General features: G+C 51.1%; 1 protein-coding gene across 7 annotated transcripts in view; it reads right to left on the reverse strand.

Moving 5' to 3' along the window:
* Cables1 (Cdk5 and Abl enzyme substrate 1) overlaps nt 1-20,839 on the reverse strand; it is a 96,707-nt gene extending 75,868 nt beyond the window's left edge. The window contains exon 1 of one of the 7 annotated variants that reach the window (XM_021265161.2): nt 20,730-20,839. Coding sequence is in view for 5 of the 7 variants with exons in the window: in XM_087194052.1 (XP_087050178.1) it covers nt 18,885-19,537 (653 nt within the window). In the remaining 2 variants the exon portion in view is untranslated. Of the gene's footprint in view, nt 1-15,868; nt 17,177-18,884; nt 19,846-20,729 lie in introns of those variants that run through there. The other 6 variants (XM_087194052.1, XM_021265158.2, XM_004853162.4 and 3 more) reach the window with 6 other exon arrangements.
* Nucleotides 20,840-23,473: the final 2,634 nt, after the last annotated feature.

The raw sequence follows: 23,473 nt of genomic DNA on the forward strand, positions 1-23,473 counted from the left end.
AGATCCGGTGCACCAGCAGACGACTTTTAATCTCGCAAGGAGCAACAACCTTTTGTCTAGGTGTCTGTGTTAATTATTTTTAACCTTAAGCAGATGTCTTTTTTAAGCTCACAGTCAAGTCACCTGACTGGAATCATTTAGCAGTGGATCCTGTACCATCGCCCTGAGCATCATCTACAGTGACATGGAAGAAAGAACCACTTGTTCACTGATAAAGTGTCTGCGGTGGAAAAACTACCTAGGGTACTAGGTCTCCTTAAAACATCTCACAAAATACCTACTTATCAGAAAGGTGTCCCTTTCTCTCAAGGAAATAGGACTTTTCCGAAAACAACACTTCAGCAAGCACGTTCTATTAATGTAAGGAGGGCAGGCAAAGTTTTCTATCAGAACACAGACTGGCAGGTTCTGAGACCCTGTGTCTCTATGAGAGCAAAGAGAAATTGCTATGCTGCTCTCCCCACCAAGGCCCAGTACTTGTCCCTAACTGAAGCGTCCCCTCCATTGTGAGACCAGGGTCGATGGAGGGGTGGGGATATACAGAAAGAAAGAAGAAAAATCTCTCCATTTCCCAAATCACTAGCATGTCATAATTACATGGATACAGAAAATAATCCTATCCTTTGTAATTATCTTCTGATGGTGGCATAAAGTGCATGACACTAAGCGGCGGGCTCACTGCCTGAGGTCTATTGGGAGTCCAGAGCAGAAATGAGCCTGGGGACCCCGCACACAAGGTGGCTCTGTCCTCCGTGTCCCCATGACTGCTCTGTACTAAACAGCAGAGAGAAGAGCGGAAACTGGAAGTTTTAAATATATTTAAGGAGCTGTAAAGTTGGGGGTCTGGGGGTCACAGATAAATTTCCTCGTTACATGAATAATTATACATTCCCTTGCTTCCTGTTCTCATCCTCTCCTACTTAAATATCCACACGCGGAGGCAGGGCCTACTGAACCTAGCAGGTGCCCACTGATATCTGCTCATCCGATTAGATGTCCACGCATCAAAAATGACACAGGTTTAATCTGCTGACAGTCAAATTGGATGAATAAATCTCTAAAACAGATTTTCCAGCCCCAGACCATGTAACCCAAACGGAAAATTACAAAATCCCTTCTTGGCTGAGCCGTGCAATTACAGCCACCCTACCCTGGATCCCTCATTTATTTACAACCCTCACAAGGGACAGGACATGCACTTCCTGGGGACTCCTCACCTCAATGATCATCACGGCTAAAGCACACACAGGGTCTACAGGGTGCCTGGCAAGATCTCCGAGCTCAATCTGGATGAATTCACTTCAGTCTCACATTAACACCACATGCCGAGCTCATCATTATGTTCATTTTACAAATAAGGGAACCAAGGATCAGAAAGGTTTTACTTTATTTCGCCCAGAGGCTCACAGGTAGGGAGCAGCAAAGGCAGGATTTGAACCCAGGAAGCTTGGCTCAAGAATTGATGCACTTAATCACGATGTTATGCCGCTTCTCACCTAACTGTCATGCAGATAAAAATCACCTTCTTCCTGATGATTTCTAAGCGTTATTACACTATGAAGCCAGCACTTAAATTCTACCATCTGAGAAGGTGCTGGTCCTGTCACTGCAGGGAGGTAACGAAACCGAATGAGACAAGCCTTTGTGAAAGACAGGATGGCCTCCTTCCAAGACACCCCCTTGTCTAGCTAAGGAAGCCCTCAGCAGCCAACAAGTGTCTTCATAAATACCTGAAAAAATACGTACCCCAGGGTCCTTATTGTTCGCAGATTCTGTATTTGCAAATTTGCCTGTGTCCTAAAGTTTGTGACTCCTAAATCAATGCCCATAACAACTTTCCTATGCGTGTGCAGAATGGTAAAAACTCTGAGTTACCCAACACACACATGCCCAGTGACATCAACAAGGTGATGCTCTGCCTGCTTGTTTCAGCTCATATTGTACGCGGTGTCTTTTTCATACCACTTGGTACCACATTTTTTCCCATTCTGGGGTTTCTTTTGGTAATTCCACTGTTTAAAATGGTCCAAAGCACAGTGCTGGAACACTGTCTGGGGCGGGGGGGGCGGTTCCTGAGCACAAAGAGGCTTCAGTGTCCTTTAGGGACAGAACCCATGTGGCACAAGCTTAAATAGCATGTGGTTTCTCCTACGTGAGAAACCCAAAGTATAAATACAGAGCATAATAAAAGATAGAGACCCAGGGCGGGCAGGAAGACCTTGGCTCGAGTTTTTCTACATTGTCCTTGAGGGTGTGAGGGGACAGAGGGCAGGACATGACAGCCGTCAGTCAGATCAGGCTCCTGTCAAAGGGAAAAGGAAAGAATAAGCCTCCTTTCTTTTCTATCTTAAATACGTCCAGACAAGAGATTTCTTTAAATATCAAAGAAGGTTTATTTAATTTTTATACTCACTGTTCAAAATTCTCTTTTCTACTGACCTAATGTGCTACTTCTGTTTCTTGTATTCTGGTATGCTTAAGGACCTTCAATAATTTTTTTTTTTTATTTGAATCTTCACTGATCATTGATTTTAAATGATTCTTTGTTTCTAAAATGGAAATCTCAATGGATTTATATTATTAATTTAATTTTCTTCCCCTTCAACTTTGCCTGTATTCCATTCGATTTTAGTTCTTTAATAAAATTTTATCAGACTGAATGTATATGCGTCACCTTTCCAATATGTTCAATAATTTTAACTGAAAATTGTCATATGCATAATTTTGCATTCTACTTTTGTGTATAATCAAAAAATAAAATTGATCTCAAGTGTCTATTAAATTATAAATATTTCTTTCTAAAATACTCATTGTTAAAACTGAGTCTTGGGCTGGGGATTTAGCTCAGTGGTTACGCCTGTCTCAAAAGCGCAAGGACCTGAGTTGGGTCCCTGGTACCAAAAAAAAAAAAACCAAAAAACTGAGACTTTGTATTTTAATATAGATAAGCCTTAGTCCTGATAGAACAATAATAGTGCACCTCAATATAAAAAAAAATGTAAAAATTAAAAAAGATAGGTAACAGTAAGTAGATGGATCTTTCTCAATGAGAAGGACATCAAGAGGAGGACAGGAGGAGAGGAGAGAGAAGGGGCAAGAAAAGAATGAAGAAGCATTTTGTATACACATCAGCTCCCCACAGGGATGTGGTCATTGTGTACTGCGAACACATACTACTAAAAAGAAAAATCTTATCTGTGAGTGGCAAAAAAAAAAAAAAAAAAAAAAAAAAAATCCATGTAAGAGGAGTTTTATTCCGGTATAAGTCTCAGCACCGTATGGAGTCTGATTATGATGCAACAGCACATATTAAATAAGGGGTCTGCAAACCAAAACACATGGAGAGCAAAGGTATATTCTGATCAAACGACGAAAATGGTGTGCCCAGAGGCTTACAGGAATCTGATATCCTATGCAGTGTGATTGAAAACTAGGGTGAATGATTATATTTTTTAAATTATTACAGTGGCATTCATCCCCCTCAAAAACTCCCCCTCGTTCTTGCTGCTTTCTGAAATGTTTACATTTCACAGTTGTTTGGACTTAGAGAAAGAGCCAGAAGTCACATGGTGCCAAATGCGGTGGATAAGGTGGGTGAAGATGCATGGTAATGTTTTTGCAAGGCTGCTTTTCCATCAGCGGGCACTCAGCAAAAGCATTGGCCATATATATATATATATATATATATATTTTTTTTTTTTTGTACGGGGGATCAAACTCAGGACCTTGTGCTTGCGAGGCAGGCGGTAGAACCACTGAGCTAAATCCCCGGCCCTTGTCATATTTTTTTAATCACACCCTGGAAAGACACTCAGGCAAGACAACTTCCAGAACTGCTGGAGAAAGTGGCAAGAATACTGAGATAAATGCATTTTGAGGGTGATTAATGGCAATGTGTCTTTTATTGTAATAAATGTTTTAAATTCAAACATTTACTGTATATTCTGATCACCTGTGTATTTCCCCTAGAAATAATGGTTCCACTTTTCCTAATTCCATGTCTACGCCAACTGTATAAAACAGATCACTGTGAATAATGAGAACTGAGTATATTAGCTCAAATTTTTAGTACAGAAATTCACCACCCTTAACGCAGAGGTGGCTAGGGCAGGAGGACAAAGCACAGACGTGGAAGTGCAGAGTCCTGGCCCTAAAGAGGAAAGGTCAGAAGCCCTTAATCCCACTCATGGTGCTCTCCAGCCTGTGGGTCTCCCATCTGCCACCCAGAAGCCTCCGGCCAGGATCAGCGTGGAATGCAGGACAAGAGCTCTTTCTTGCCAAGGGCACGGAATTGTCCCTTCACTCATGCTGGGCGAAATCCACAAGCAACCAAGATGCCCTTCAATGGGTAAGCAGGTAAACAGACTCTGGAGCAGCATCTGGTAGAAAATTGCTTAGTGATTTAAAAGTGAGCTGTAGGGCTGGGGATTTAGCTCAGTGGTTCCAGCGCCTTCTCGAAAGCACAAGGTCCCAAGTTCGATCCCCCATACCAAAAATAAATAAATTAAAGTGAGCTGTCGAGTTATGCAGACATGACAGGCCTTCCACGTGGGCAGCGCCAGGCCTGCCCGGGGCTGCAGGACCCTCCGGGAGCCCCTCCATCTCCTCAGGGCCTCACTCCACACGCGCCATCTCCGACCTCATCCTCCCAACCCAGTCTCCTCCCTTTCAGGCAGACCCGCAGAACATCTCTCCAAATCTGACCACGTGGCAGGTCCGGAGCCAGCATGGACTGGGCTTTCTGTCCACCCAGGTGACTCTCTGATGGCTTCCTGGGGACAATCAGCACAGGGGCCCACGTGGCAGTACTGGAGAAAGCACTCCAGGGAAGCTAGAGGTGTCAGCCCATCCCAAATTTATTTTTATGAGGCCTCCGAATGCCAGCAGGAAAAACGGCCGATAGGATAAGGAAACACTGTGGAAACCAAACCTACACCTCAAAATGAACTATTTTCACCCACAGGGGAAATGTGCTCTGCCACACCACAATTCTGAGCCCTTGCCACATGGAGCCCAAGCGAGGCCTTGCAGCCAGACAGAAAAGCTCTTGTGTTTCTCCTCTGCCCCGAGGTCGGAGGAAAATGGAAAGGGGGTGTCCAGCTCTGGATGTGGCTGCACATGGCTGAACTAACTCTCAGGCAAGAGGGAGATGCCAAGGCTAAGAAAGTGTCACCTCAATTACTTCTGCCAGCGTTAGAAGAACAAACTGGAGATTTCCTCCCTTGGGCATCTTCTGTTGATTGACATTTGGAAGAGTCCTGTTTTCTAGATTTGTAATATGCATTCTTTTCCCCTTTGAAAACAGAAAAAAACTACTGAAGTATCAGTCGGCATTCCAAGTGGTAGAGTGACTTGTTGTCCGACTCACACTCTCAGATGAGCCTGGGAGTCTGTCTGAAACGCAGGCATCTGCTACCAATTTGCGACAATATAAAATCAATGATGAACTCCATGTAAATATTTCTTTTTATGCCAGATTTCAGCAGCCTGCACGTATCTTATTCATTTCCTTATACTTCCGTCTTCTTGACTTTTATTTTCCTGGCTCCAAAAGAACTAAAGTTACTCAGAACAACCATCGTACCTCTTTATAAGCTCTGCAGACTAAATTCTTTCCAGCTCTGTGAAATACTGTTTGCGTGATGACTGGAATGAAATATACCATCCCCATCACCTCCAAGCTGCCTGGCCTCAATTATTCACTTGTGTTTGTAGCAAACACATTTGGATTTTAAAATCTGCTTTCCTAACTGTGAGCACACACTACCTTCTCACCGACAGAGCCCTGCCTGGTAAATCACAGGCTGGGCCAGTAAATGACCAGGACATTGGTGTATTTTCTTAGACAGCAAAAGCCTCAACAGTGCAAGAATCAAGAATCACCACCCAGATCCTAAGGCGGAACTGGCCTTGCTCCAGAAGTCACAAAACTTAAGATAAAATGTTACATGCATCAAAAGGTAATAGGGCAGAGGGGCAAGAGCCTGGTCTTCAGATTCCAGCCCTTGGGGAGAAAAGCAAATGCTCTCAAGTTCAATTCCCTCATTCATATGGCGATATCAGCTCCTGCAAAACGTGTAAAACAGAGGAGATTCTGGGATTTAATAATCGCATCAGATGCTTAGCGAGATACAGTGATGAGGTCTTTACAGAGATCCTTGGATGTGCTCTTTGCAGTCACTCTGCCCAGTGTGTGATGATTAAATATTACCTTCCCTGTGCAGGTGACAACTGAGGCTCAAGGACATTAAGGAACTTGCCTAAAGCCACAGACCTAGGAAAGGGCAGATTTGGGATGTGAGCCAATTTCCATGTGGCTCCCTAAACTCAGAGGGCGGAGCATTCACTTAAGTGGCCTTGTTACAAAAAACCACCAACAAAAGAAGGAAAAGATGCAACTGCTGCTTGTGGTACTGAACCCGCACTCAGCCGTACTTTGAATCCAGGGTAAGAACAAACTGCCTGCGCGCTGGGCACAGGTTTGGTTACTGCAGCGCTCCATTCCACAGTTACCGGGACATCTCTCTTTCTCGTGGAGAACAGATCTCCCCTCATATGTGAAATGGCTCAGATGTCAGCACCTGGTAATCAGTTGCGAATACGTGCAGGACTGAACTGGGAATTGTTTGGAAAAATCTAATGATCTTGTGCAAGGATTTTTAATTAAAAAATTATCTTTTAATGAAATCTGATTTGGGGTTTTTGTTTTTGGAAACTGATCTGTTCAATATGTACCTTAAGAAGTAATATTAGGATTTTTAAGGCACGTGGGTTGGAAATGAGTACAAGCATGAACATTTTCCTCCACTTTGGGAGAAAAAGGAAGCTATGCACATCTTCATTCAAAAGTTATTTATAGCCCTGCAGATACATCCTCTCAAGCAATTAGGGGAATAAAGACATAAGATTAGGGGAGAAAACAGATAAAGGGAAAAAATAGGGTTCTCTTAGGATGTACAGCTTTGCTTCCAAGTAGCATTTAAAAAATCTCAGAACAGGGCCAGGGATTTAGCTCAGTGGTTTCGCCGCCTGCTGCGCAAGCGCAAGGACCCTAGTTCGATCCCCCATACCAAAAAAAAAAAAAAATCTCAGAACAGTGGACCGTGCCACACCCTGCTCTTGTCTCAAGATGGCGCTGCCATCCAATCAGTCACACACCAGAAACCCGGCGCTTTCTTTGGTGCCCCCCACCCTCCATGTCCAAGCCATCTTCAAACACGACCCACTGTGCCCTGTGTCTGCTGAGTCCACTTACTTCTCCCATCCCTACCACTGTGGTCCAAGCAGCCGTCTGCTGTCCCGACCACTGCAACTGACTCTCTTGCTCTCCTCACCCGTTGCTCCTCCCGGGTCCTTCCAGCCCCGGCCTCCGCCTGCTCCTGCTATCTGCCCCAGTCACCCTGGCCCTCCCAGCCCTCCTCGAGAGCTTAGCTTGGCTGTCACCCAGAAGCAAGCCTCCCCGACCCACAGTTCCCACCACCACGGCACGCATCAGAGTCCAGCAGGGTCAAAGCCACCTCACCGATCGTCTTCTATCTTTGTGTGACTATTGTGGAGACTCCAGTCGGTGCTAAGCCCCGCGACGGCAGGCACCAGGCAACTCACCGATGTCCTCTACCATCCCACCTCCATTGTGCCCCGGGCACCATCAAGCCCTCGCCATCTCCACGCAGCCCAGGCCTCTGCGTCTCAGAGGGGTCTGGCTGCATCAGCACCTGTCTGTCCATCAGCTCCCCCAGCTGCCGGCAGGACCCTAACCTGTAAGCGGAGCACAGGGCTCCCTGGTGAATACTCTCCAGCCACTTCTCAGGGGCGGACGTCTTGGTGGTGGCACATGGTATCAGCCAACTCTGCCCACAGCTCCCTCAGCTCCTAACACAGCTCACAAGCCCTCGGCTCCAGTGCCCGGGTCCCGCGTCCCATCTTCAGCCACCTGCACGGCCTCCTGTCTTCCTTTCCCGGCCACGATGTCTAACAGATGTTCTAGTCCTCCGGCCCTTATGACTGCCTCCTCAGCACCCTCCAGGACGTGTTTTCCTTGGAGGTTTCTGGTTGCCTTTTTCCTGCCTGTCTCCCACGGCAGATGCTGAGATCCATGGTGACTGGGCCTCCTCTCTGGTGCACCCCCCATATTCCCCGGCCTTGGCACAAGGCAGAAAGCTTTCAACAAATCTGTGTGAACACTTGAAAAAGTGTGAAGACCTTAAAATAGATGTAAATAGAAAATGCTTTAGGAGGACACAGATGAGGGAACAGGAACACCAGACGGAGGAGGACGGGAAAGCTGCAGTGAACAGAACTCTTGGGAGCCGAGTGCAGAAGTTCACAGACGGCTGGCTGGCAGGGAGACAGAGACACGGAGACCCCATCCTGCCTCCCTGGCTCCCGGATCACTCCACCCGTGTGTGCTAGGATAAATGCTTTGAAGTCAAATGAAAATAGCGCCAGGCACTGTTTACGTATTTCAGAAAGTACAGTAAAGCTCCAGACCACGAGCCTTGGTCTGAGAAGGGGCTGATCCCAGACCTAAACGGGCAAAAGTCACACCTCGACTAAGGGCTGTTGCAATAGACTTCGGGGTGCCAGGTCTCAGGGACTGGAAGCTGCTTTTTTTTTTTTTTTGGTACCAGGGATCGAACTCAGGTCCCTGTACTTGCACAGCAGGCAGCAAAACCACTGAGCTAAATCCCCGGCCCTGGAAGCTGGCTTTCTAAAAGCTCCCAGAGCTGCTGGCCTGGAGCACCTCCTGAGAAGTGTGGGCCTAATCTCACGAAACACTGACAAAAGCAGGGGATCTTGCCCCCAAATTCTAGCCTCCCTGCAATTTAGGCTGGGCACTGGGGCTTGCTGTGGTGGGATATGCGATGCTGCCCAATGAGTCGAGTGTTAAAGGTGAGGTCCCTGCCTGGCACTGTTGGGAGCTGACCAGACCTTCAAGATGGGCTTCTTCTGGACCCCTAGGGAGACTCCCTCCCTCCTTGCTTCTTCCAGCACTGGTGCTGCCGGTTCCTGGGCATGATTTGGGTGTGGGAGCATCACTCCAACTCGGTCGATGTCGTCTGTCCTCTGTTCTGCGTGCTCGCATGGCCTGCTCAGGACACCAGGCACTGACTGCAGACACCCTAGTGCACTACAGCCTCAACTTGACGAATGGCATCCGCCAGGGCCTTATTCCCACCTGAAGTCACATTCTGAACTTCTGGGTGGACATAAACTGGGGGGGGGGGGGTACACTAGCCAGTGTACACCAGAAGAGCAGAAACAGGGGCTGCAAAAGCGGTTACCGTAACATGGACCCCAGGGCTACAGGCCATAATGTGATGCATGGAGGGGCCATCCTGAACCAGATGGTTCCTGAGCAGCCACAGTAAAAGGGCGAGCGTCACCTCTTAGTAACAGTCACAGCCCTGACCTGCTTTTGTGCCCAGGGCCCTCCTTTCCCTGGGACTCTGCTACCTTACTCCTCAACCAGTACCTCTCCCTCCTTGAGGGAGAAAGTTCCAGGTGTCCCTGAGTGTCCTGGAACTCTTTCCTAAATTCTGTATGTGTAAACAGAGATGTACTCCTTAGAGCTCAGCATTCTGGAAGTGCACAAGTTCTAAAAAGGACAAGACAACTACAATGCCGAGTTAGAAACAAAAGTATTGATACGGTTTCCTTCCTCCACACCACCTGCCTCGGCTTCCAAAAATCCAGTTCTATTCACACCAGTCCCTGCTCCAAAGTCTCCTGGCTCCCTTCTACTGATGTGTGCAAGGAAAAAGATGCTGAAAGGAAATGACATTCTCCATGACAGCGCAACCTCGTGCTCCAACACGTGCCCATGGTGAGGTCACATCCGCCCTGCTGGCCCAGCTCCAAGGCCATTGCCAGGGCTGCCACCTGCTCCCTCCTCAGGCAAGGTGGCCCCCTGACTTCTGCCATCCAGGGACCCTCCTTCCAGCTGGAGCAGACCTGAGGCTCTGTGCACCTCTGGATGACCAAGCTCCGCCTGACACACAGGTGCACGTGCAGATCTGACACTGACACCCACGTTGACCTGATGCCACACGGGCTGCACCAGGGAGCCCTGGACCGACCCTCGCCCTGCCACACCCGAGCACAGGGAGGGGAAACGGGGTGTAAGGTGAGGTCAAGCCACTCTGTCTCCCGGCCATGGCCACGCTGCCCTGTGGATCCCCCAGGGACCCCTCATCCCTGCAAAGACCTCAGAACAAGGGCCACAGATTCCACAGGGGGAGGGCACAAAGGTTCACCTCCCTGAGTGGTCTCTGAAAGTCACATTCCCCTCCTGGGTGCCAGTGGAGGTGACAGGGACCCCCGGGTACACGTGAGGCAAGGCTATCGCTCCTCACATCAGCACCGATGCTCCAAAGGCACAATGATGAACACGGGAATCTGCTGCGCCTGGCTTCATTTTGCAGATGGAAACTGTCAGGTCCCAGTGCACGGGGGTGAAATCCATGCTTGATGGAGGGGAACCGCTTTCCTTCACGGCTCTGATTTTCCTACTGTGTATGAAACCAAGTGCAGCAATCCAATCCCTGGGGCACCGTCAAATCAGTTCCCCGTGATCCTGGCGGCCCGGTTGGTCCAGCTTCTCGACTGCTTCCTGATGGAGATGCAGGGGCGGCCAGCTGGGTACAGCTGTGAACGGAAGCAGCAGCTCCGACTTCACTGCTCAAGCACTAAAGGCCAAACCTCTGCTAGGCACTTCGTGTCATGTTCTTACTTTTAACACCTGCTACCCCCGGCAGCTCCAGATGAAGACTCCGAGGCTCAGAGGGACTGGGGTGCCCACGAGGGGCTGAAAAAAACCTGAAAGCTGCTCTCTCCCCGAATTCGTCCTCACATCTTGCTGAAACCAGGCCTCGAGGCATGGATTTGGGAAGGGAGCAAGAGCCCACTCCCTGGGGGAGGAATGGACTCCACGGCTACTGGGGCAGAGCTGCTGTTCTTGGGAAAATTGTCCCCCACACGCCCCAGCCCAGGGTTCCCCTGGCCTATCCAGGGGCTATCATGAGCAGATCCGCGTCCTCCCAGGCGGGGATTGCCCGGGGGACAGCACAGTGTTTCTTTGTACTTTAACACACTGACCTGGATTGACTCTGGCCCACAGGTCTGAAACAAATGGGGTCCTAAAATTTTTGCTCTTCTGAGGTTTAATTTGGGGCAGGAAGGAGAATACATTTTTAAAGTACTTAATAGGAACTAACCTTTGTTTTCCTTAACTGATACAGCTATGGTACAGTTTTTGCTTGTTTTAAAACCCTTAACTTAAAATTAGAAAATGCAGACTTTGAAACTCCAGCTCTATCACACATGGCCACTTTCTAATTTATGCGATTCCACTGCCTTTTTGGTTTTTGTTTGCTTGTTTGTTTTGGTTTTTGATTTTTTGAGACAGGGTCTCCCTGTGTAGTTCAAGCTGGCCTCAAACTATGTAGCCCAGGCTGGGCTTGAACTTGCACTGATCCTTCTGCCTCAGCCTCCCAAGTGCTGGGATTACAAGTGTGTGCCACCATGCCTGGTTCTCACCCACTTTTTGAAATGCTTTGATGAAAAAGTATAAAGGAAAGCACTCTGTAAGGTATAAAGCACCGAACAAGAGGCAGAACTTACAGTATTACCAGTTGTTAGTGGTAAGACAGATAATCGAGTCCCAGTTACCTTAGACATTTGCAATCCTCCTCCTCCTCCACTGCTCAGCCTCTAAGCAAACATTCAGCCCAGTGAAAAACAGGTCCCTGAGACACAGCTCTCAGCAGATCAGCCCTCTGCCTCCTAACTGCCAATCTCTGTCCTTGAGCTAAAACCTGCACTTCGTCTTCCACCCCCCGCCCCAAGCTATTAAAGTAGACATTTTGCTTTATAAATAATCGGGTCAATGAGAGAAGGGCTTTAAAATAAAAATCAATGTGCTAGGCACTCAGAAACTTTGGCATTCTCAAAAACTGCTTTGGTCACTCGTTGGATGCCTTTTATTTATCTATCATGGATTTAAGTACACAGTGTTCTTTAAGGCAGGAACAGCAGTGGCTCCTTGCACTCTCTCCCCAGTTAATATTCTAGGTCTTGGGCCACTCGTGTCTGTATGCTCTGCTTCACAAGCCTTTGGCTTTGTGACTAAGTGTGCAGCAGTAAACCCAAACCACACTAATGAGGACCTTGTTGAATATAAACTCATGTGCAATAATCTAAACTATGAACAGAGAAACGGGACCCAGAAACTTTAATTGATTTTATGTTCTTGGAGTCTTTTAAAAACCCAACAAAAATAAAAATACAACATTACAGTTTGTAAACTAAGCAGCAGCTAAAGCTTTTATGATTCCTACACATGATGCTAAGCATCTGTTTTAGCTCCTGTACCTGAAAAGTTTGGCTTTAAACTGTACATAAGCTGAAACTTAAAGGGTATAGCTTTCTGTTTCTTTTTTTGGTACCGGGGATCGAACTCAGGACCTTTCGCTTGCGAGGCAGGCGACAGAACCACTGAACTAAATCCCCAGGCCCCTACATGGCTTCTTTTGATAGTGACATTGTCACAGCCCCCAGAGAGGGAGAAGAGAAAAAAAAAAGATGTATGGTCTAGCCCTAGGTACACAGGCTAATGACCTGCTCTCAGGAAGGGGTAGGGAAGCCCAACTTGTAGCTTACTGGCTGATTCCTGTGGTATAAATACTTCCGCCACGATGGTTTCAACCAGCTCAGAGTCCTCCATGGCCTCCAAGAGCCAGGCATGGTGCCAAAAGCCTGTAATCCCAGCTACTTGGGAGGTTGAGGCAGAATGATTGCAAGTTCAAGGCTAGCCTGGGCAACTTAATGAGATCCTTTCTCAACATAAAAAAGTAAATGATAAAAATGACTAAAGCCAGACATGGTAGTGCACACCTGTAACCCTAGTACTCGGGAGGCTGAGGCAAGAGGACTGCTGAGAGTTTGAGGCCAGCCTGGGCTACATAGTGAGTTCGATGCCAGATTGAACTACATAGCGAGACCCTGTCTCAAAAACCCAGAAAGAGGGGCAGGGTGAGGGGCTGGAGATGTAGCACAGGGGTAACGCTCTTGCCTAGCGAGAGCAAGGCCAGGGGTTCTATCTCTAGTACTGCAAAAATAAAAACACAAAACAAGCACTGCCCCCATGGAGCCCCTTGGGAGCCAGCTACAGCTCATGATGTCTAGCAGAAACCCAGCTCAGGGGCCCAAAAAGCCAGGCTTCAATTCCACCTCAGGGTGCTGCAAAGTAGACAGGGGCAAGTTTCTCCAACTCACCCCGCCTCAGAGTCCACAGCTCTGAAATGGGTACAAACTGTTTCCGGGACTGCTGAGCAGACAGAAGGAAAGGACAGCCTGTGACCTCCCTCCCTGGGCAGGCAGAAGCAGGCCTGGGTGGGTGCACAACTCATACAACTGGGCTGTTCCTACACAGGCACAGCCCGTGGGGGAGGATACTCTGGGCAGGGGCTGCGGAAGGTGCTGGTACACAGCTGGTTCCAGTAAATAAATGACTGGGGAAAATGAAATGCACTGGAAGGTGCAGGTGGTGGGAGAGCAGTGACCAGGACCAGCGGGACCCAGAGAAGGAAGATGTTCTAAGGGTGGGGGAGTGGCAGGGAGCAGGTGAGGTGGCAGAGGCGATTCGGAGCCTGAGGTGACACAGGAGAAGTTGCAGGCAGTGGGTCAGATGTGGGTTTCGGAAAGCTCCCTCTGGCTGCCTAGGGAGAAGGGCTCACGGGCAAAGGAAGCCTGCAGCCCTCCGAAGGCCTGGCCCATCCTGGCATGGCACAGCCTGGTGCCCCAAACGCTGGGAGAGGCCACGTGCTCTTCCAGGAACGAGGCAGGGAATAAGCAGTTTGGGCTTCTGCGGTCTCTGTCACAACTGCACAGTTCTGTCCCCAAAGCACGCGGACGGCCAAAGACAACACACTCCTGAGCGTGCATGGCTCTTCCAAGAAAGCGCCTGATGCAGAGCCACAGTTTGCTGGCCCCTCCCCCTGGATGGGGATCCGGTGACACCGAAAAGACCCAGAGTCCAAAGAAGGGGCACACGCTCTGGAGGAGCAGGGTCGTTATTCCCATCTCTCGGTGAGGACTGGGTCAGGGCCAGGGGCACAGCCACCAGCGCCACCCTGCCTGTGACCACCCGAGGACACGGGGCCCTGAAGGGGACAGGATCGCAGCCACACAGGTGCTGGCGGGATCTCACCACCGTGGTGCCTGCTCTGCCTCTGCCCACTGCACAGCCCTCCAAGAAGGCGAAGTCCAGGTGCCAGGAGCTTCCAGGCCAGCTGCTGGGCAGGTGGGCACCTCCACAGAGCAGCTCCCCTGTCCTCCCACAGAGCCAGGTGGCCCCAGGGCTCCCGCCCCTGATGGGCACTCACCTGCCCTCAGCAGGCTCCCGAATGATGGTGCCTCCCCAGCTCACCACGTTCTGGGTTTCAGGACCCAGGATGCCTCTGTCATCAGCAAGGGCCACAAGCCGATGGCCCTCAGCCCAAAGCAGCGCATGGCCCACCTGTGTCTGGGAAAAGTGATTCCACCAGAGCCCGGCCCAGCCTGAGACTGCAGCTTTGGCTTCCACAATGCACGCTGCTGGAAAAATGGCTCCAAGATCAGCGGTAAACAGGAGGTCAAAGTAACCAAGCACGGTGCTGACCGTGCAAGGGGAGAACGGCCACCTCCCCTATTCTGCATGGGTAGAAGCCCCAAGTGGGGCCACCAGGAGTGGCCGAGGGACCTCAAACAAGTTACTCAGCATCTCTGAGCTCATTTCAGCAGCCTCACATAGAGCAAGGCCTCCCTCCGCAAAGTGTGGTAGGTCGGTGTGCGTGCAGGGAGCTGGTGAGAAAGGGAGAATGTGCCACACAAGAGATGCCCAGGTAAGCTGTGCATGGTGGTGCACACCTAGAAGCCCAATACTCAGGAGGCTGAGGCCGGAGGATCACTGTGAGTTCCAGGCCAGCCTGGGACATAGCAAATCCCCGTCCCAAAACAAGAGGCAGGGGATCCCTAAGTTATCCTGATGAGCCTGGGCAGGGAGCAGGGCCCACACTCAGCCTCCAGGAACAAACCAAGTGCAGGGGACACTGAATGGACCAGAGCCACAGGCCAAGCCTCCCCTGAACAAAAAAACACAGAGAGGCTGGTTAACCTGGCCTGGGTCAGAGAGCTGCCACGGTGGCTTCAGCATTCGAACTTGGAGCTTTGGGCTCTCTGCCTCACACACCCTCCCTTCCATAAGGCCAATGCAAACCTGGATGTTCCAAAAACCAAACTAGTGTAATCTACAGACCCTGTCTGTCCCCCTGCATCCCTCCTGGCAGGTGAACAGTTCACTCGGCCTGACTCCATTGCTTCTTGCTGCTCAGGAGCTCCCGGAAATAGAAAAACCAAGGGCCCCTGCCAGCTGCTGCTAGGATGAAGCTGTTAAAGTAAAAGCTTAAGACACACCTTATAAACGCACACTCCTGTCACCTAGCAACACCCTCCTGATCCGGGCTCTCGGCCCCAGTGGACAGGAACCACAACAGGGCATGAAGCTAAATGTCGGAGGCATCCTACCTCCGACACTGCACACCCGATGCTGGCTTCCCAGAGCTGCGTGGAGGATCCGCAGGCCCAGTCCTGGGTGCCCTGGGCACCCCAAAAGAAAAGAGCCTGAGAAAAGTTGGGAGCCCCAAACAATGGGACTAAATCTGGAGGGATGAGGGGAAAGGGAGTATAGCACCACTGTGATAACTGATCGATTGTGTCAACTTGAGAAGTTTAAATCAGCTCAGCAATTCCACACCCTAGGATATGGGGGACCCACTCTCTGGCACCTCGTCCCCAGGATAGTACAACAGGGAACTGAGGAAGGACGGACCTGCTTCTGTTCCTTTGGAGGAGCTCCAGTCTTTGCCCTGGATGTCATTTCCTGGCTTCCAGCAGAGCCTTCAGTCTTCAGCCTCCATCGCAGACCCCTAGGCCTCCTGATACAGACTCGCACGGGACACTGCAGTGAGCTCCAGACCTTCGACTGAATCCTTCGGTCTCCAGTGTGCAGACAGACCCTCTGCACTCTTCCTCATCCCACTCTGTGGGTGGCCACAGTAAGCCAGTCTTGTAAATTCTCATACATTTGCATATTTTGTGTTAGAACTGTTTCTCTAGTAAACACTGACTGATACAATCCCACCACGGAAAGTGGCCTGCTGAATTCCAAGCACACATCACATTTATAGTTAACAGCTTGAAAATTATCTAAGGGCTTATTAGGTACAAGACACCAGCCTTGGATGTCAGTGATCCAAGTCCCTAACCTGACTCCAACTGGGTCCATTACCACACATGCCTCTCAGTAGCTGGGGTGCTCTGAGGCAGTTGCTCAATCTCTCTGGGCCCATGGATCTCCTCACCTGTGACAGAGCCTACACCCAGGGAGGCTGGGAGTCAGCCCCGTGTACCGAGTTATGCCGTCACTGCCTGGATGCACAAGTGCTGAGCGCATCCCCGCACCAAGGCTTGGCACAGAAATGGTCCTCCCTGTTGTATTTCAGAGTTTAGCAAGTCCTTGGGATTGGTTTCACAGGAGTTGGAATGGAAGGAACCAAAAAGGAAGGGTTTCAAGGTTTCAGGTCATGAAATCCTGATTTTTATGTACCCCAAACAAACTCTACGCAGAAAGTTGAAAAGTCATAAAAAGGGGCAGATTTCAGCTTCACCGCGCCCGCTTTTCCAACTCTCATTTGTGTAGGAATCACCCGGGGGCTTGTTAAAATGCAGCTCTGGCGGCAAGCAGGGCAGTGTGGGCCAGAGAGGCCACCTTTATTTCTAAGCGCTTCCAGGGAGGCTGAGGGTTTGAGCAGCAAGGTGCCGTGGAATCCCTTAAATAGCTAGAAATCAACCTGAGGAAAGTCTAGTTTGATTGGCAGAGCACATCCTGGGAAAGCAGCACAGAGAACCGCGGGGGGCAGTGACTCCTGACGACGAAAGCCGAATGGAGACAGAGCAGCCTTGCCGCCTAGGCCAGGCAAGAGGACTCTGCACCGGGTCCTGGCAGGTGATCCTGCCCTTCAGGGGTCATAAAAGCAGCACACCTCAAAGGTCTGAAAAGCAGGGCAACAAAGTGTCCTAGGATGTCCCAAGTTGGTCACCATCCCTAGCCTGGCTGGCCTGTCTTCAGAGACCTTTCTGAAATCAGTTTTATATCCCCCCCCCCCCGCTTTGTACCTCTAATCTGATGCTGCTTCTGTCGACAGCTGTCATTATAAACTTCCTGTTGGAGTTGCCAGAAGTAGTACTGCTCCGGAGTAGCAGGAGGAACGTGACTGCCAGGGAAGGGTGTTTTAGAGTGGGGTGGGAGGGATCAATGAGACCTACAGGCTCAGAGCAGCAGGATTAGACTTCAGCTCTGGAAGTTCTTTGGCTCAAAAATACTAACACACAAGATCCTCCACATCCCCTGAAATGAGTTTCTTGGAGAAACTGCAAAGTAATCCTGTCTCCAGCTACTGTCTACCAGGTGACCCAGGCCAGCCCTGCACACTGGCTTAGAACAACACCCACGTTTACTATTGTTCCTGTCATGCCCGACTGCTGGCCTTGGGCTCAAACTCCAGGGGTTCTGGGCCAGGCTGTGATGTCAAGTGCTCCGCCACACTGCCCAGAACTGCTGAGTGAGCACGCCCCGGCTGGCACTCACCAGCTAGTGGGGAGAGGCGAGCTCAGGCAAGTCATACCACAGCAGGACTGTCACCTGTGCCCAGAGCCCATAACTCAGCAGTGCAACCACCAGGCCTCCGCCTGGCCCACACCCTAGCCTTGCAGTCCTGTCCATGCTCCACACCAACGCGGTTGTGACTTCACCAGCTGGGAAGAGAGCAAACTTCTGGATGAGACCGGTCTGTCCATCTGACTAAGGGAGGACGGTGGGTTTTGCAACAGGCCACCGCAAGCCCGGGCTCAGGGAGTATCACAGGAGGGGCTGTGACAGGGAGCCAGGGAACTGCTGGGAAAGGCCTACTCCTGAAGGGGAAACCAAGGATCCAGGCCACCTAAGTTAGTGATAAGGTGGAGCCTCCACTATCACTAACTTCACAAGAGGCCGCCTTACTAACTAACAAGAAACACGCTGCATTTCTGTCTGCTCCCCACTCTGGCTGCCCCCAACCTCCAGACCCTCTGGTCCCCTGCAGATGCCCAACACCAACTGCCCCTGAACATATGGCCACGTGGTCCGGCTATTTCCTGATTAAGCAGATGTCCACCGTTTCGTGCTTTTGCTAAGACGCCGAACAGCTGCAGACAACTTAAGCTGGCAAGTGGCTTTTAACCACCGCCAGCAAATTCATCTTCGCTGGGGGGATGGGGTCAAGCTTTCCCTCCCCTTCCTGTGGCCTCTGGGCCTGATTCAGGGAGACACAGGAAGAATTTCTTATGAGGAAAGTGCTTCCCCAGCTGCAGAACCCCCGGACTTCTCCGAGGGGCTCACGCGTTCGCTCCCACCCCACCCCCAGCTCCCTGCCAGGCCTGTAAGCGCGCCTCCGGGTCTGGACCCGGTTTCAGGAAGTTTGTGATCTCTCCTCGTGCTGGGAGGTTTGGGAGCCACTTTTCAAAGCGCTCCTGCAACTCTGGGGTTAGAGCACGGGCGGAGTGCTTTCCCTCTGCGAGCGCCGGGCTCGTGTACACGCACACACAGGCACACACACGCACGTGATTACACACTCCCACGGCCCTTCCTCTTTCGCGAGTTCTTGTGGTTAGGGATTCGGACCCGTATCGCAGGAGTCAAGGGCGCGGAAAGAAGGGTAGGGGGACCCGTTCTCCAACCCCGAGCCGGCCCGGGGTCGAGCGCAAGGGGCGCGGGGAGGGACGCAGGGCAGCGCGTCCCGGACACTCACCGGGACCTCTGCAGTTGCTCGAAGGCGCCGGCGCCGGCACCGCCGCCCGGGCCCGGCTGCTCCAGGGAGGTCTGCCTGGAGAAGGCGATGGGCAGGATTCCCTGAGTGAACGAATTGAGGCGACCCCGACTACCGCTCGCGCTGCCGGGGATTCCGGAGCCCAGGAAGGCGGCCGCCGGCACCTGCACGCTGGCGAAGGCGTCATCCTCCTCCAGCTCCTCCGGCCCGGGCCCCTCCGGCGGCGACTGCAGCGGGACGCACGCGGCGATGGGCGCCGGCCGGGGCGGCAGTGACAGCTCCCCCGACGCGCGGGGCAGCAGCCAGGGCTGCGAGACGCAGGGGCCCGGCGTGGCGAGCGCGCTGCAGCCGGTGGGCAGCGGGCTGAGCCGAGCCCTGGCGCCCGGTTTGGGCGCGCCGCCGTCGCCTCCCCACTCGTCCTGCAGCGGCGGCCGTCCGTCCAGCGAGATGTTGGTGAGGAAGGACAGGGCAGCCTGGCGCCGCCGCGGGTCCATGCGCGGCTTCCGGGGGTGCGCGGGCAGCGGCGGCGGGCCCGGCTGTTTCTGCGGCTGCAACCCGCCGGTACCCGCGGCGTCGGAGCCTGCACTGCCGCTGCTGCAGGCGGCCGTGCCGGGGGTGGCGGTGGCCGCCGCCATTGTGTCCGTTTGCGGCGGGGTCCGCGGCGCCCGGAGGAGCGAGCGGCGCCGAGCGTTAAGCGGCGGGCGCGAGCCGCGGCGACCCGGGCTGGGCAGGGCGCGGGGCGCGGGCGGGGTGCGCGGTGGCCCGGCCCCCCTGCGGGCGCGCCATGCTCGGGACTAGCTGCGGGCGCGGTGACCAGGCGGGGGCGCCGCGCCGACCCTTGCCTCCCCGTGCGCTGGCTCCCGCCGTATTTGTAGGTGCACGCGCCCCGCGCTCGCGCTCCGAGCAATAACAGAATCACGTGTGGGCCGTGGAACCTGGGAGGAAAACAAAGCCGCAGGCGGGCGGCGGGAGGCGCAGGAGGGGAGGGAGGAGGAGGAGGGAGGAGGAGGAGGGAGGAGGAGGAGGGAGGAGGAGGAGGGAGGAGGAGGAGGAGGAGGGAGCGCGGGCCGAGGCGGTGGCTCCCGCGGCGTGCTGAAGCCAGGTGCGGGAGGCGAGCCCGTCACCACGGCGCGCGGCTCCGAGAGTGGGGTGCCAGCAGAGCCCCTGCAGCCCCAGCGTGGGACCTGTCACGCCGACTTAGGGGGCTGCAGGGCGATCACTGGGGGCGACGCGGAGATGTGGACAGCGAGCGCGCTTAAGTGCACTCCGCGCTGCCGTTGGGCCGGACGAGTAAGTCCTTAGGGTGTCACCCCGCGGACGCCGCACCTGAAAGCGGCCCGATCACCCAGGTGTGACTGCAACCCCCCCCCGCCCCCCAAACAGGCCTGCGCCGGGGCGCGTGAGAGCCCAGTGTGGGAACATCTTCGTGTGCCCGGGCTTGATTTACACGCTCCCGACCCAAGGTGCTGGTGCTTTTCACTTCTTAGCAAAGGCCAACCGAAATTACTTTGGCCCCGACACGTGTTTCATTTCTATGACGACTGAGGCACACTACTTCTTCCTTGTCGCCAACTTTTGTGGATTATGATGCCCCCCCCATAAACTGGGATTGATATGTCGGTTTCTCTCTGTCACTTACTTCACAAACATACATTTGGTTGGCATCCACCTTGTGTTCTAGAAAGATGGGCTCCTGCCCGAGGACGCGGTGACCCTTTCAAAACAGAGGCCCGGAATCGGGACGAGCCCAGCTCCACCCCCACCAGCGCCTTCTGGGCTGGGGTGCGGGGCTCTCCGGAGCTAAAGTGTGCGGTTTGGGTGACTTACCAGATGCAGCAAGGAACAACTGTCACGCTGGATTAAGCTCTGCGACACCTAAGAAACCTCCACTGCAGTTTTCTGAAGGAGTAGCAGTGTGTTTAAGATCAACGGATTAATTTAATTAAAGGTTTAAATTTAGCCCTGGAGCTAATGGGTAACTCTCCATCGAAATTCCACTCCGTTTCAAGTTCAGGAAAGTTAAGTAGTGGAGAGCAAATACACGCTGTCCGGAGACGCGCAGCCAACCGGAGGAAGAGATAGGGTGGGTTTCAAGTTACGTGTGCTCAGGACAAACTCTCGGCCTGGCCCTCTGCGCAAACAATTATTCCTATTTTATTTTTGTGCCTTCCCTCTGCAGCCTCACAGCAGCAGCTAAGTCAAAGCTTGGCACCCAAGTCGGGGAAATTTCATCAGGATTTTAATTACTTTGACTACCTTGAAACTTCCAATTCACTCTCTTACAAGTGATTTAATTTACATGGCCACTGGCCTGGCTGTGGGTCAGGGAGCGTTAAGTGGAAGAGTCCCAGTCCACTCCTCTAAAAGAAAGACTTTTATTACGCGTGGTATGTTAATTACAAAAATGATACATTTTAAGAAAAGCAGAGAGCAAAAGCATCGCTAACGATTTCCTATGGAAATGCCTTAATATTTTGATTTCTGTCTTGCCAGTTTGTGTTTGTTTTAGTACTGGGCCTGGAACGCCGGCCTTTGCGCTAAGCTACAGCCCCATCCCTCTTTTTTATTTCTTATTTTGAGACCTCACTAAGTGGCTAAGTTACCCAAGGCTGGGCTCGAACTTGCAATCCTCCTGCCTCAGCCTCCCAGATGTCTTGTGTTTTTTTTAAATCAATGCCATGTCATGTAAGGCTTTCCATCCAGAAAGATTTTTTTTTCCAGTTGGCTTCCTTATATTTGCTGGGTGTTAATTTTTTTTCATCAAAATCCATTTATTTGCCTACTTGGTATAACTCTCCCTATTTTAAGTGCCAAGTATAGTAGTTCATTCCAAACATTTATTGAAGCATCAAATTGGAATCAATGTCTATTAAACTCCATGCTTCTGCCAATTTATGGGGGATCATGAGAATTAAGATTTATTATTCACCTACTGTGTACCAGCCAGAGAGTATTGCTAATCCTTCTGACCACCCTATGGTGATGATGGTGAGGGCATTATCATTAATATTTCAAAGACAAGGTTCAGAAAATTTGAATACTTCTCCCAGGTCACCTAGCTCATTGTGGCTGCGCCAGCGTGTAGACGGCCTTGACTGAGACTCATGCGTGTTCTTGCGCCCTCTGCTGGTGAGGATGTTTTACAGGAAGGAGCAGTGTCCAGCTATCCTGCGTTTATCCCTGAGTCAATTGTAGTGGAAATAAATAAAGCTTTGGAGAGAGGATCTGGGTTTGAACAGCCAGTCCTTTAACCTCTCTGAGCCCATTTCTTCTGTGGGTTACTGAGAGGTACAGATATGGCTGCATGTGGAGTGTTTTATAAACCTTTAAGTATTTTTAAAATGACAGTTTTTATGCCATTCTAATCTATTTAGTTCCCAAATAATTCTAAATTCATTTATTTTCTGCTATTAATTGGTTGAGCAAGTGTTATTGAGCAACTTCTACATGTACAGTGCCATCTTGCGACAAAGAGATAATAAGGTGTGACCCTTAACCCTTGTATGCTTGCTAGTTAAAATAGAAAAGAAGCGCAGGACACGTTTAGAGAAGAGTACAGTGCTTGCTCTGATTACGTGTCAGATAAGCAGTATGCTATCAGAATGTGGGAAAAGAGCTCTTAATTTGAAGTGAGCCTGTGGGGCAGGTGTTAGGCAAGAGCCAGGATTTGAGCTGACCTGGGAGGTAAAGGAAGCCGGGAGAAGGAGGTGCGCTGAAGAGGAAGTTGCTAGTTTTGATCTTCAGTGTCCCCGGGGCCCATGTAACAGAGGCTTGCTCCTAGGGAGGCCCTGTTGGGAGGTGGTGGAGCCTCTTGGACAGTGATGGTGAACCTTTTAGAACTTTCAATGATAACAAACAGCCTGTTGCAGCACATGTGCCATAGTTTGCCACCACTGCTCCAGGAGGTGGTCCCTGGGTGGAGGAAGTTAGGTCAGTGGGGCTGCCCCTGAAGGAATCTTTGGGACCCCAGTCCTCTCCTTTCTTTGTGCTTTCCGGGTCATGAGGTAAGTGGTTTTGCTGTACCTCAGGCTCCTACTCACATGTGTCAGACTCCACACTGTGGGCTCGTTGCCACAAGCTCAAAAGCAACGGGACCAATTGATCATGGACCGACACCTCCAAAACCATGAGCCTAAATAAACCCTTTCTCTTTATAAGCTGATTATCCCAGGAATTTGTTACAAGGACAGAAAACTGATTAACGCATATTGCACCGACACCTTTATGCATTGCAGGCACAGAGGACTAACACCTGAAATGTAATTCCTCTTGGTCTGCAAAGGCACCCCACTCCCACCTTCTTTTTTAATTTTTATTTTTATTAGTACCTGTTTGCAGTACGTAATGATCCCATTCCTTGTGTGGAGTTGATACATGCACATAACACATCTCAATTCGGTTTTCAACCCTTTTCCCTCTCCTCTCTCCCCCCTCCCTCCATCCCTTGATCTGCTTCCCTTTTGCAAAAAAATCTATCTCCCCATTTCCTATTATCTGTCTTTTATCTTGCTCTTTAATTTATTTCGACTTAGGTTTCTCATATAAGAGAAGCTATGTGATATTTGAGCTCG

The sequence above is a fragment of the Heterocephalus glaber genome, unplaced genomic scaffold (assembly GCF_053883595.1).
Source record: "Heterocephalus glaber isolate CG9 unplaced genomic scaffold, H.glaber_assembly_v1.0 deba00000331, whole genome shotgun sequence".
Lineage (NCBI taxonomy): Eukaryota > Metazoa > Chordata > Mammalia > Rodentia > Bathyergidae > Heterocephalus > Heterocephalus glaber.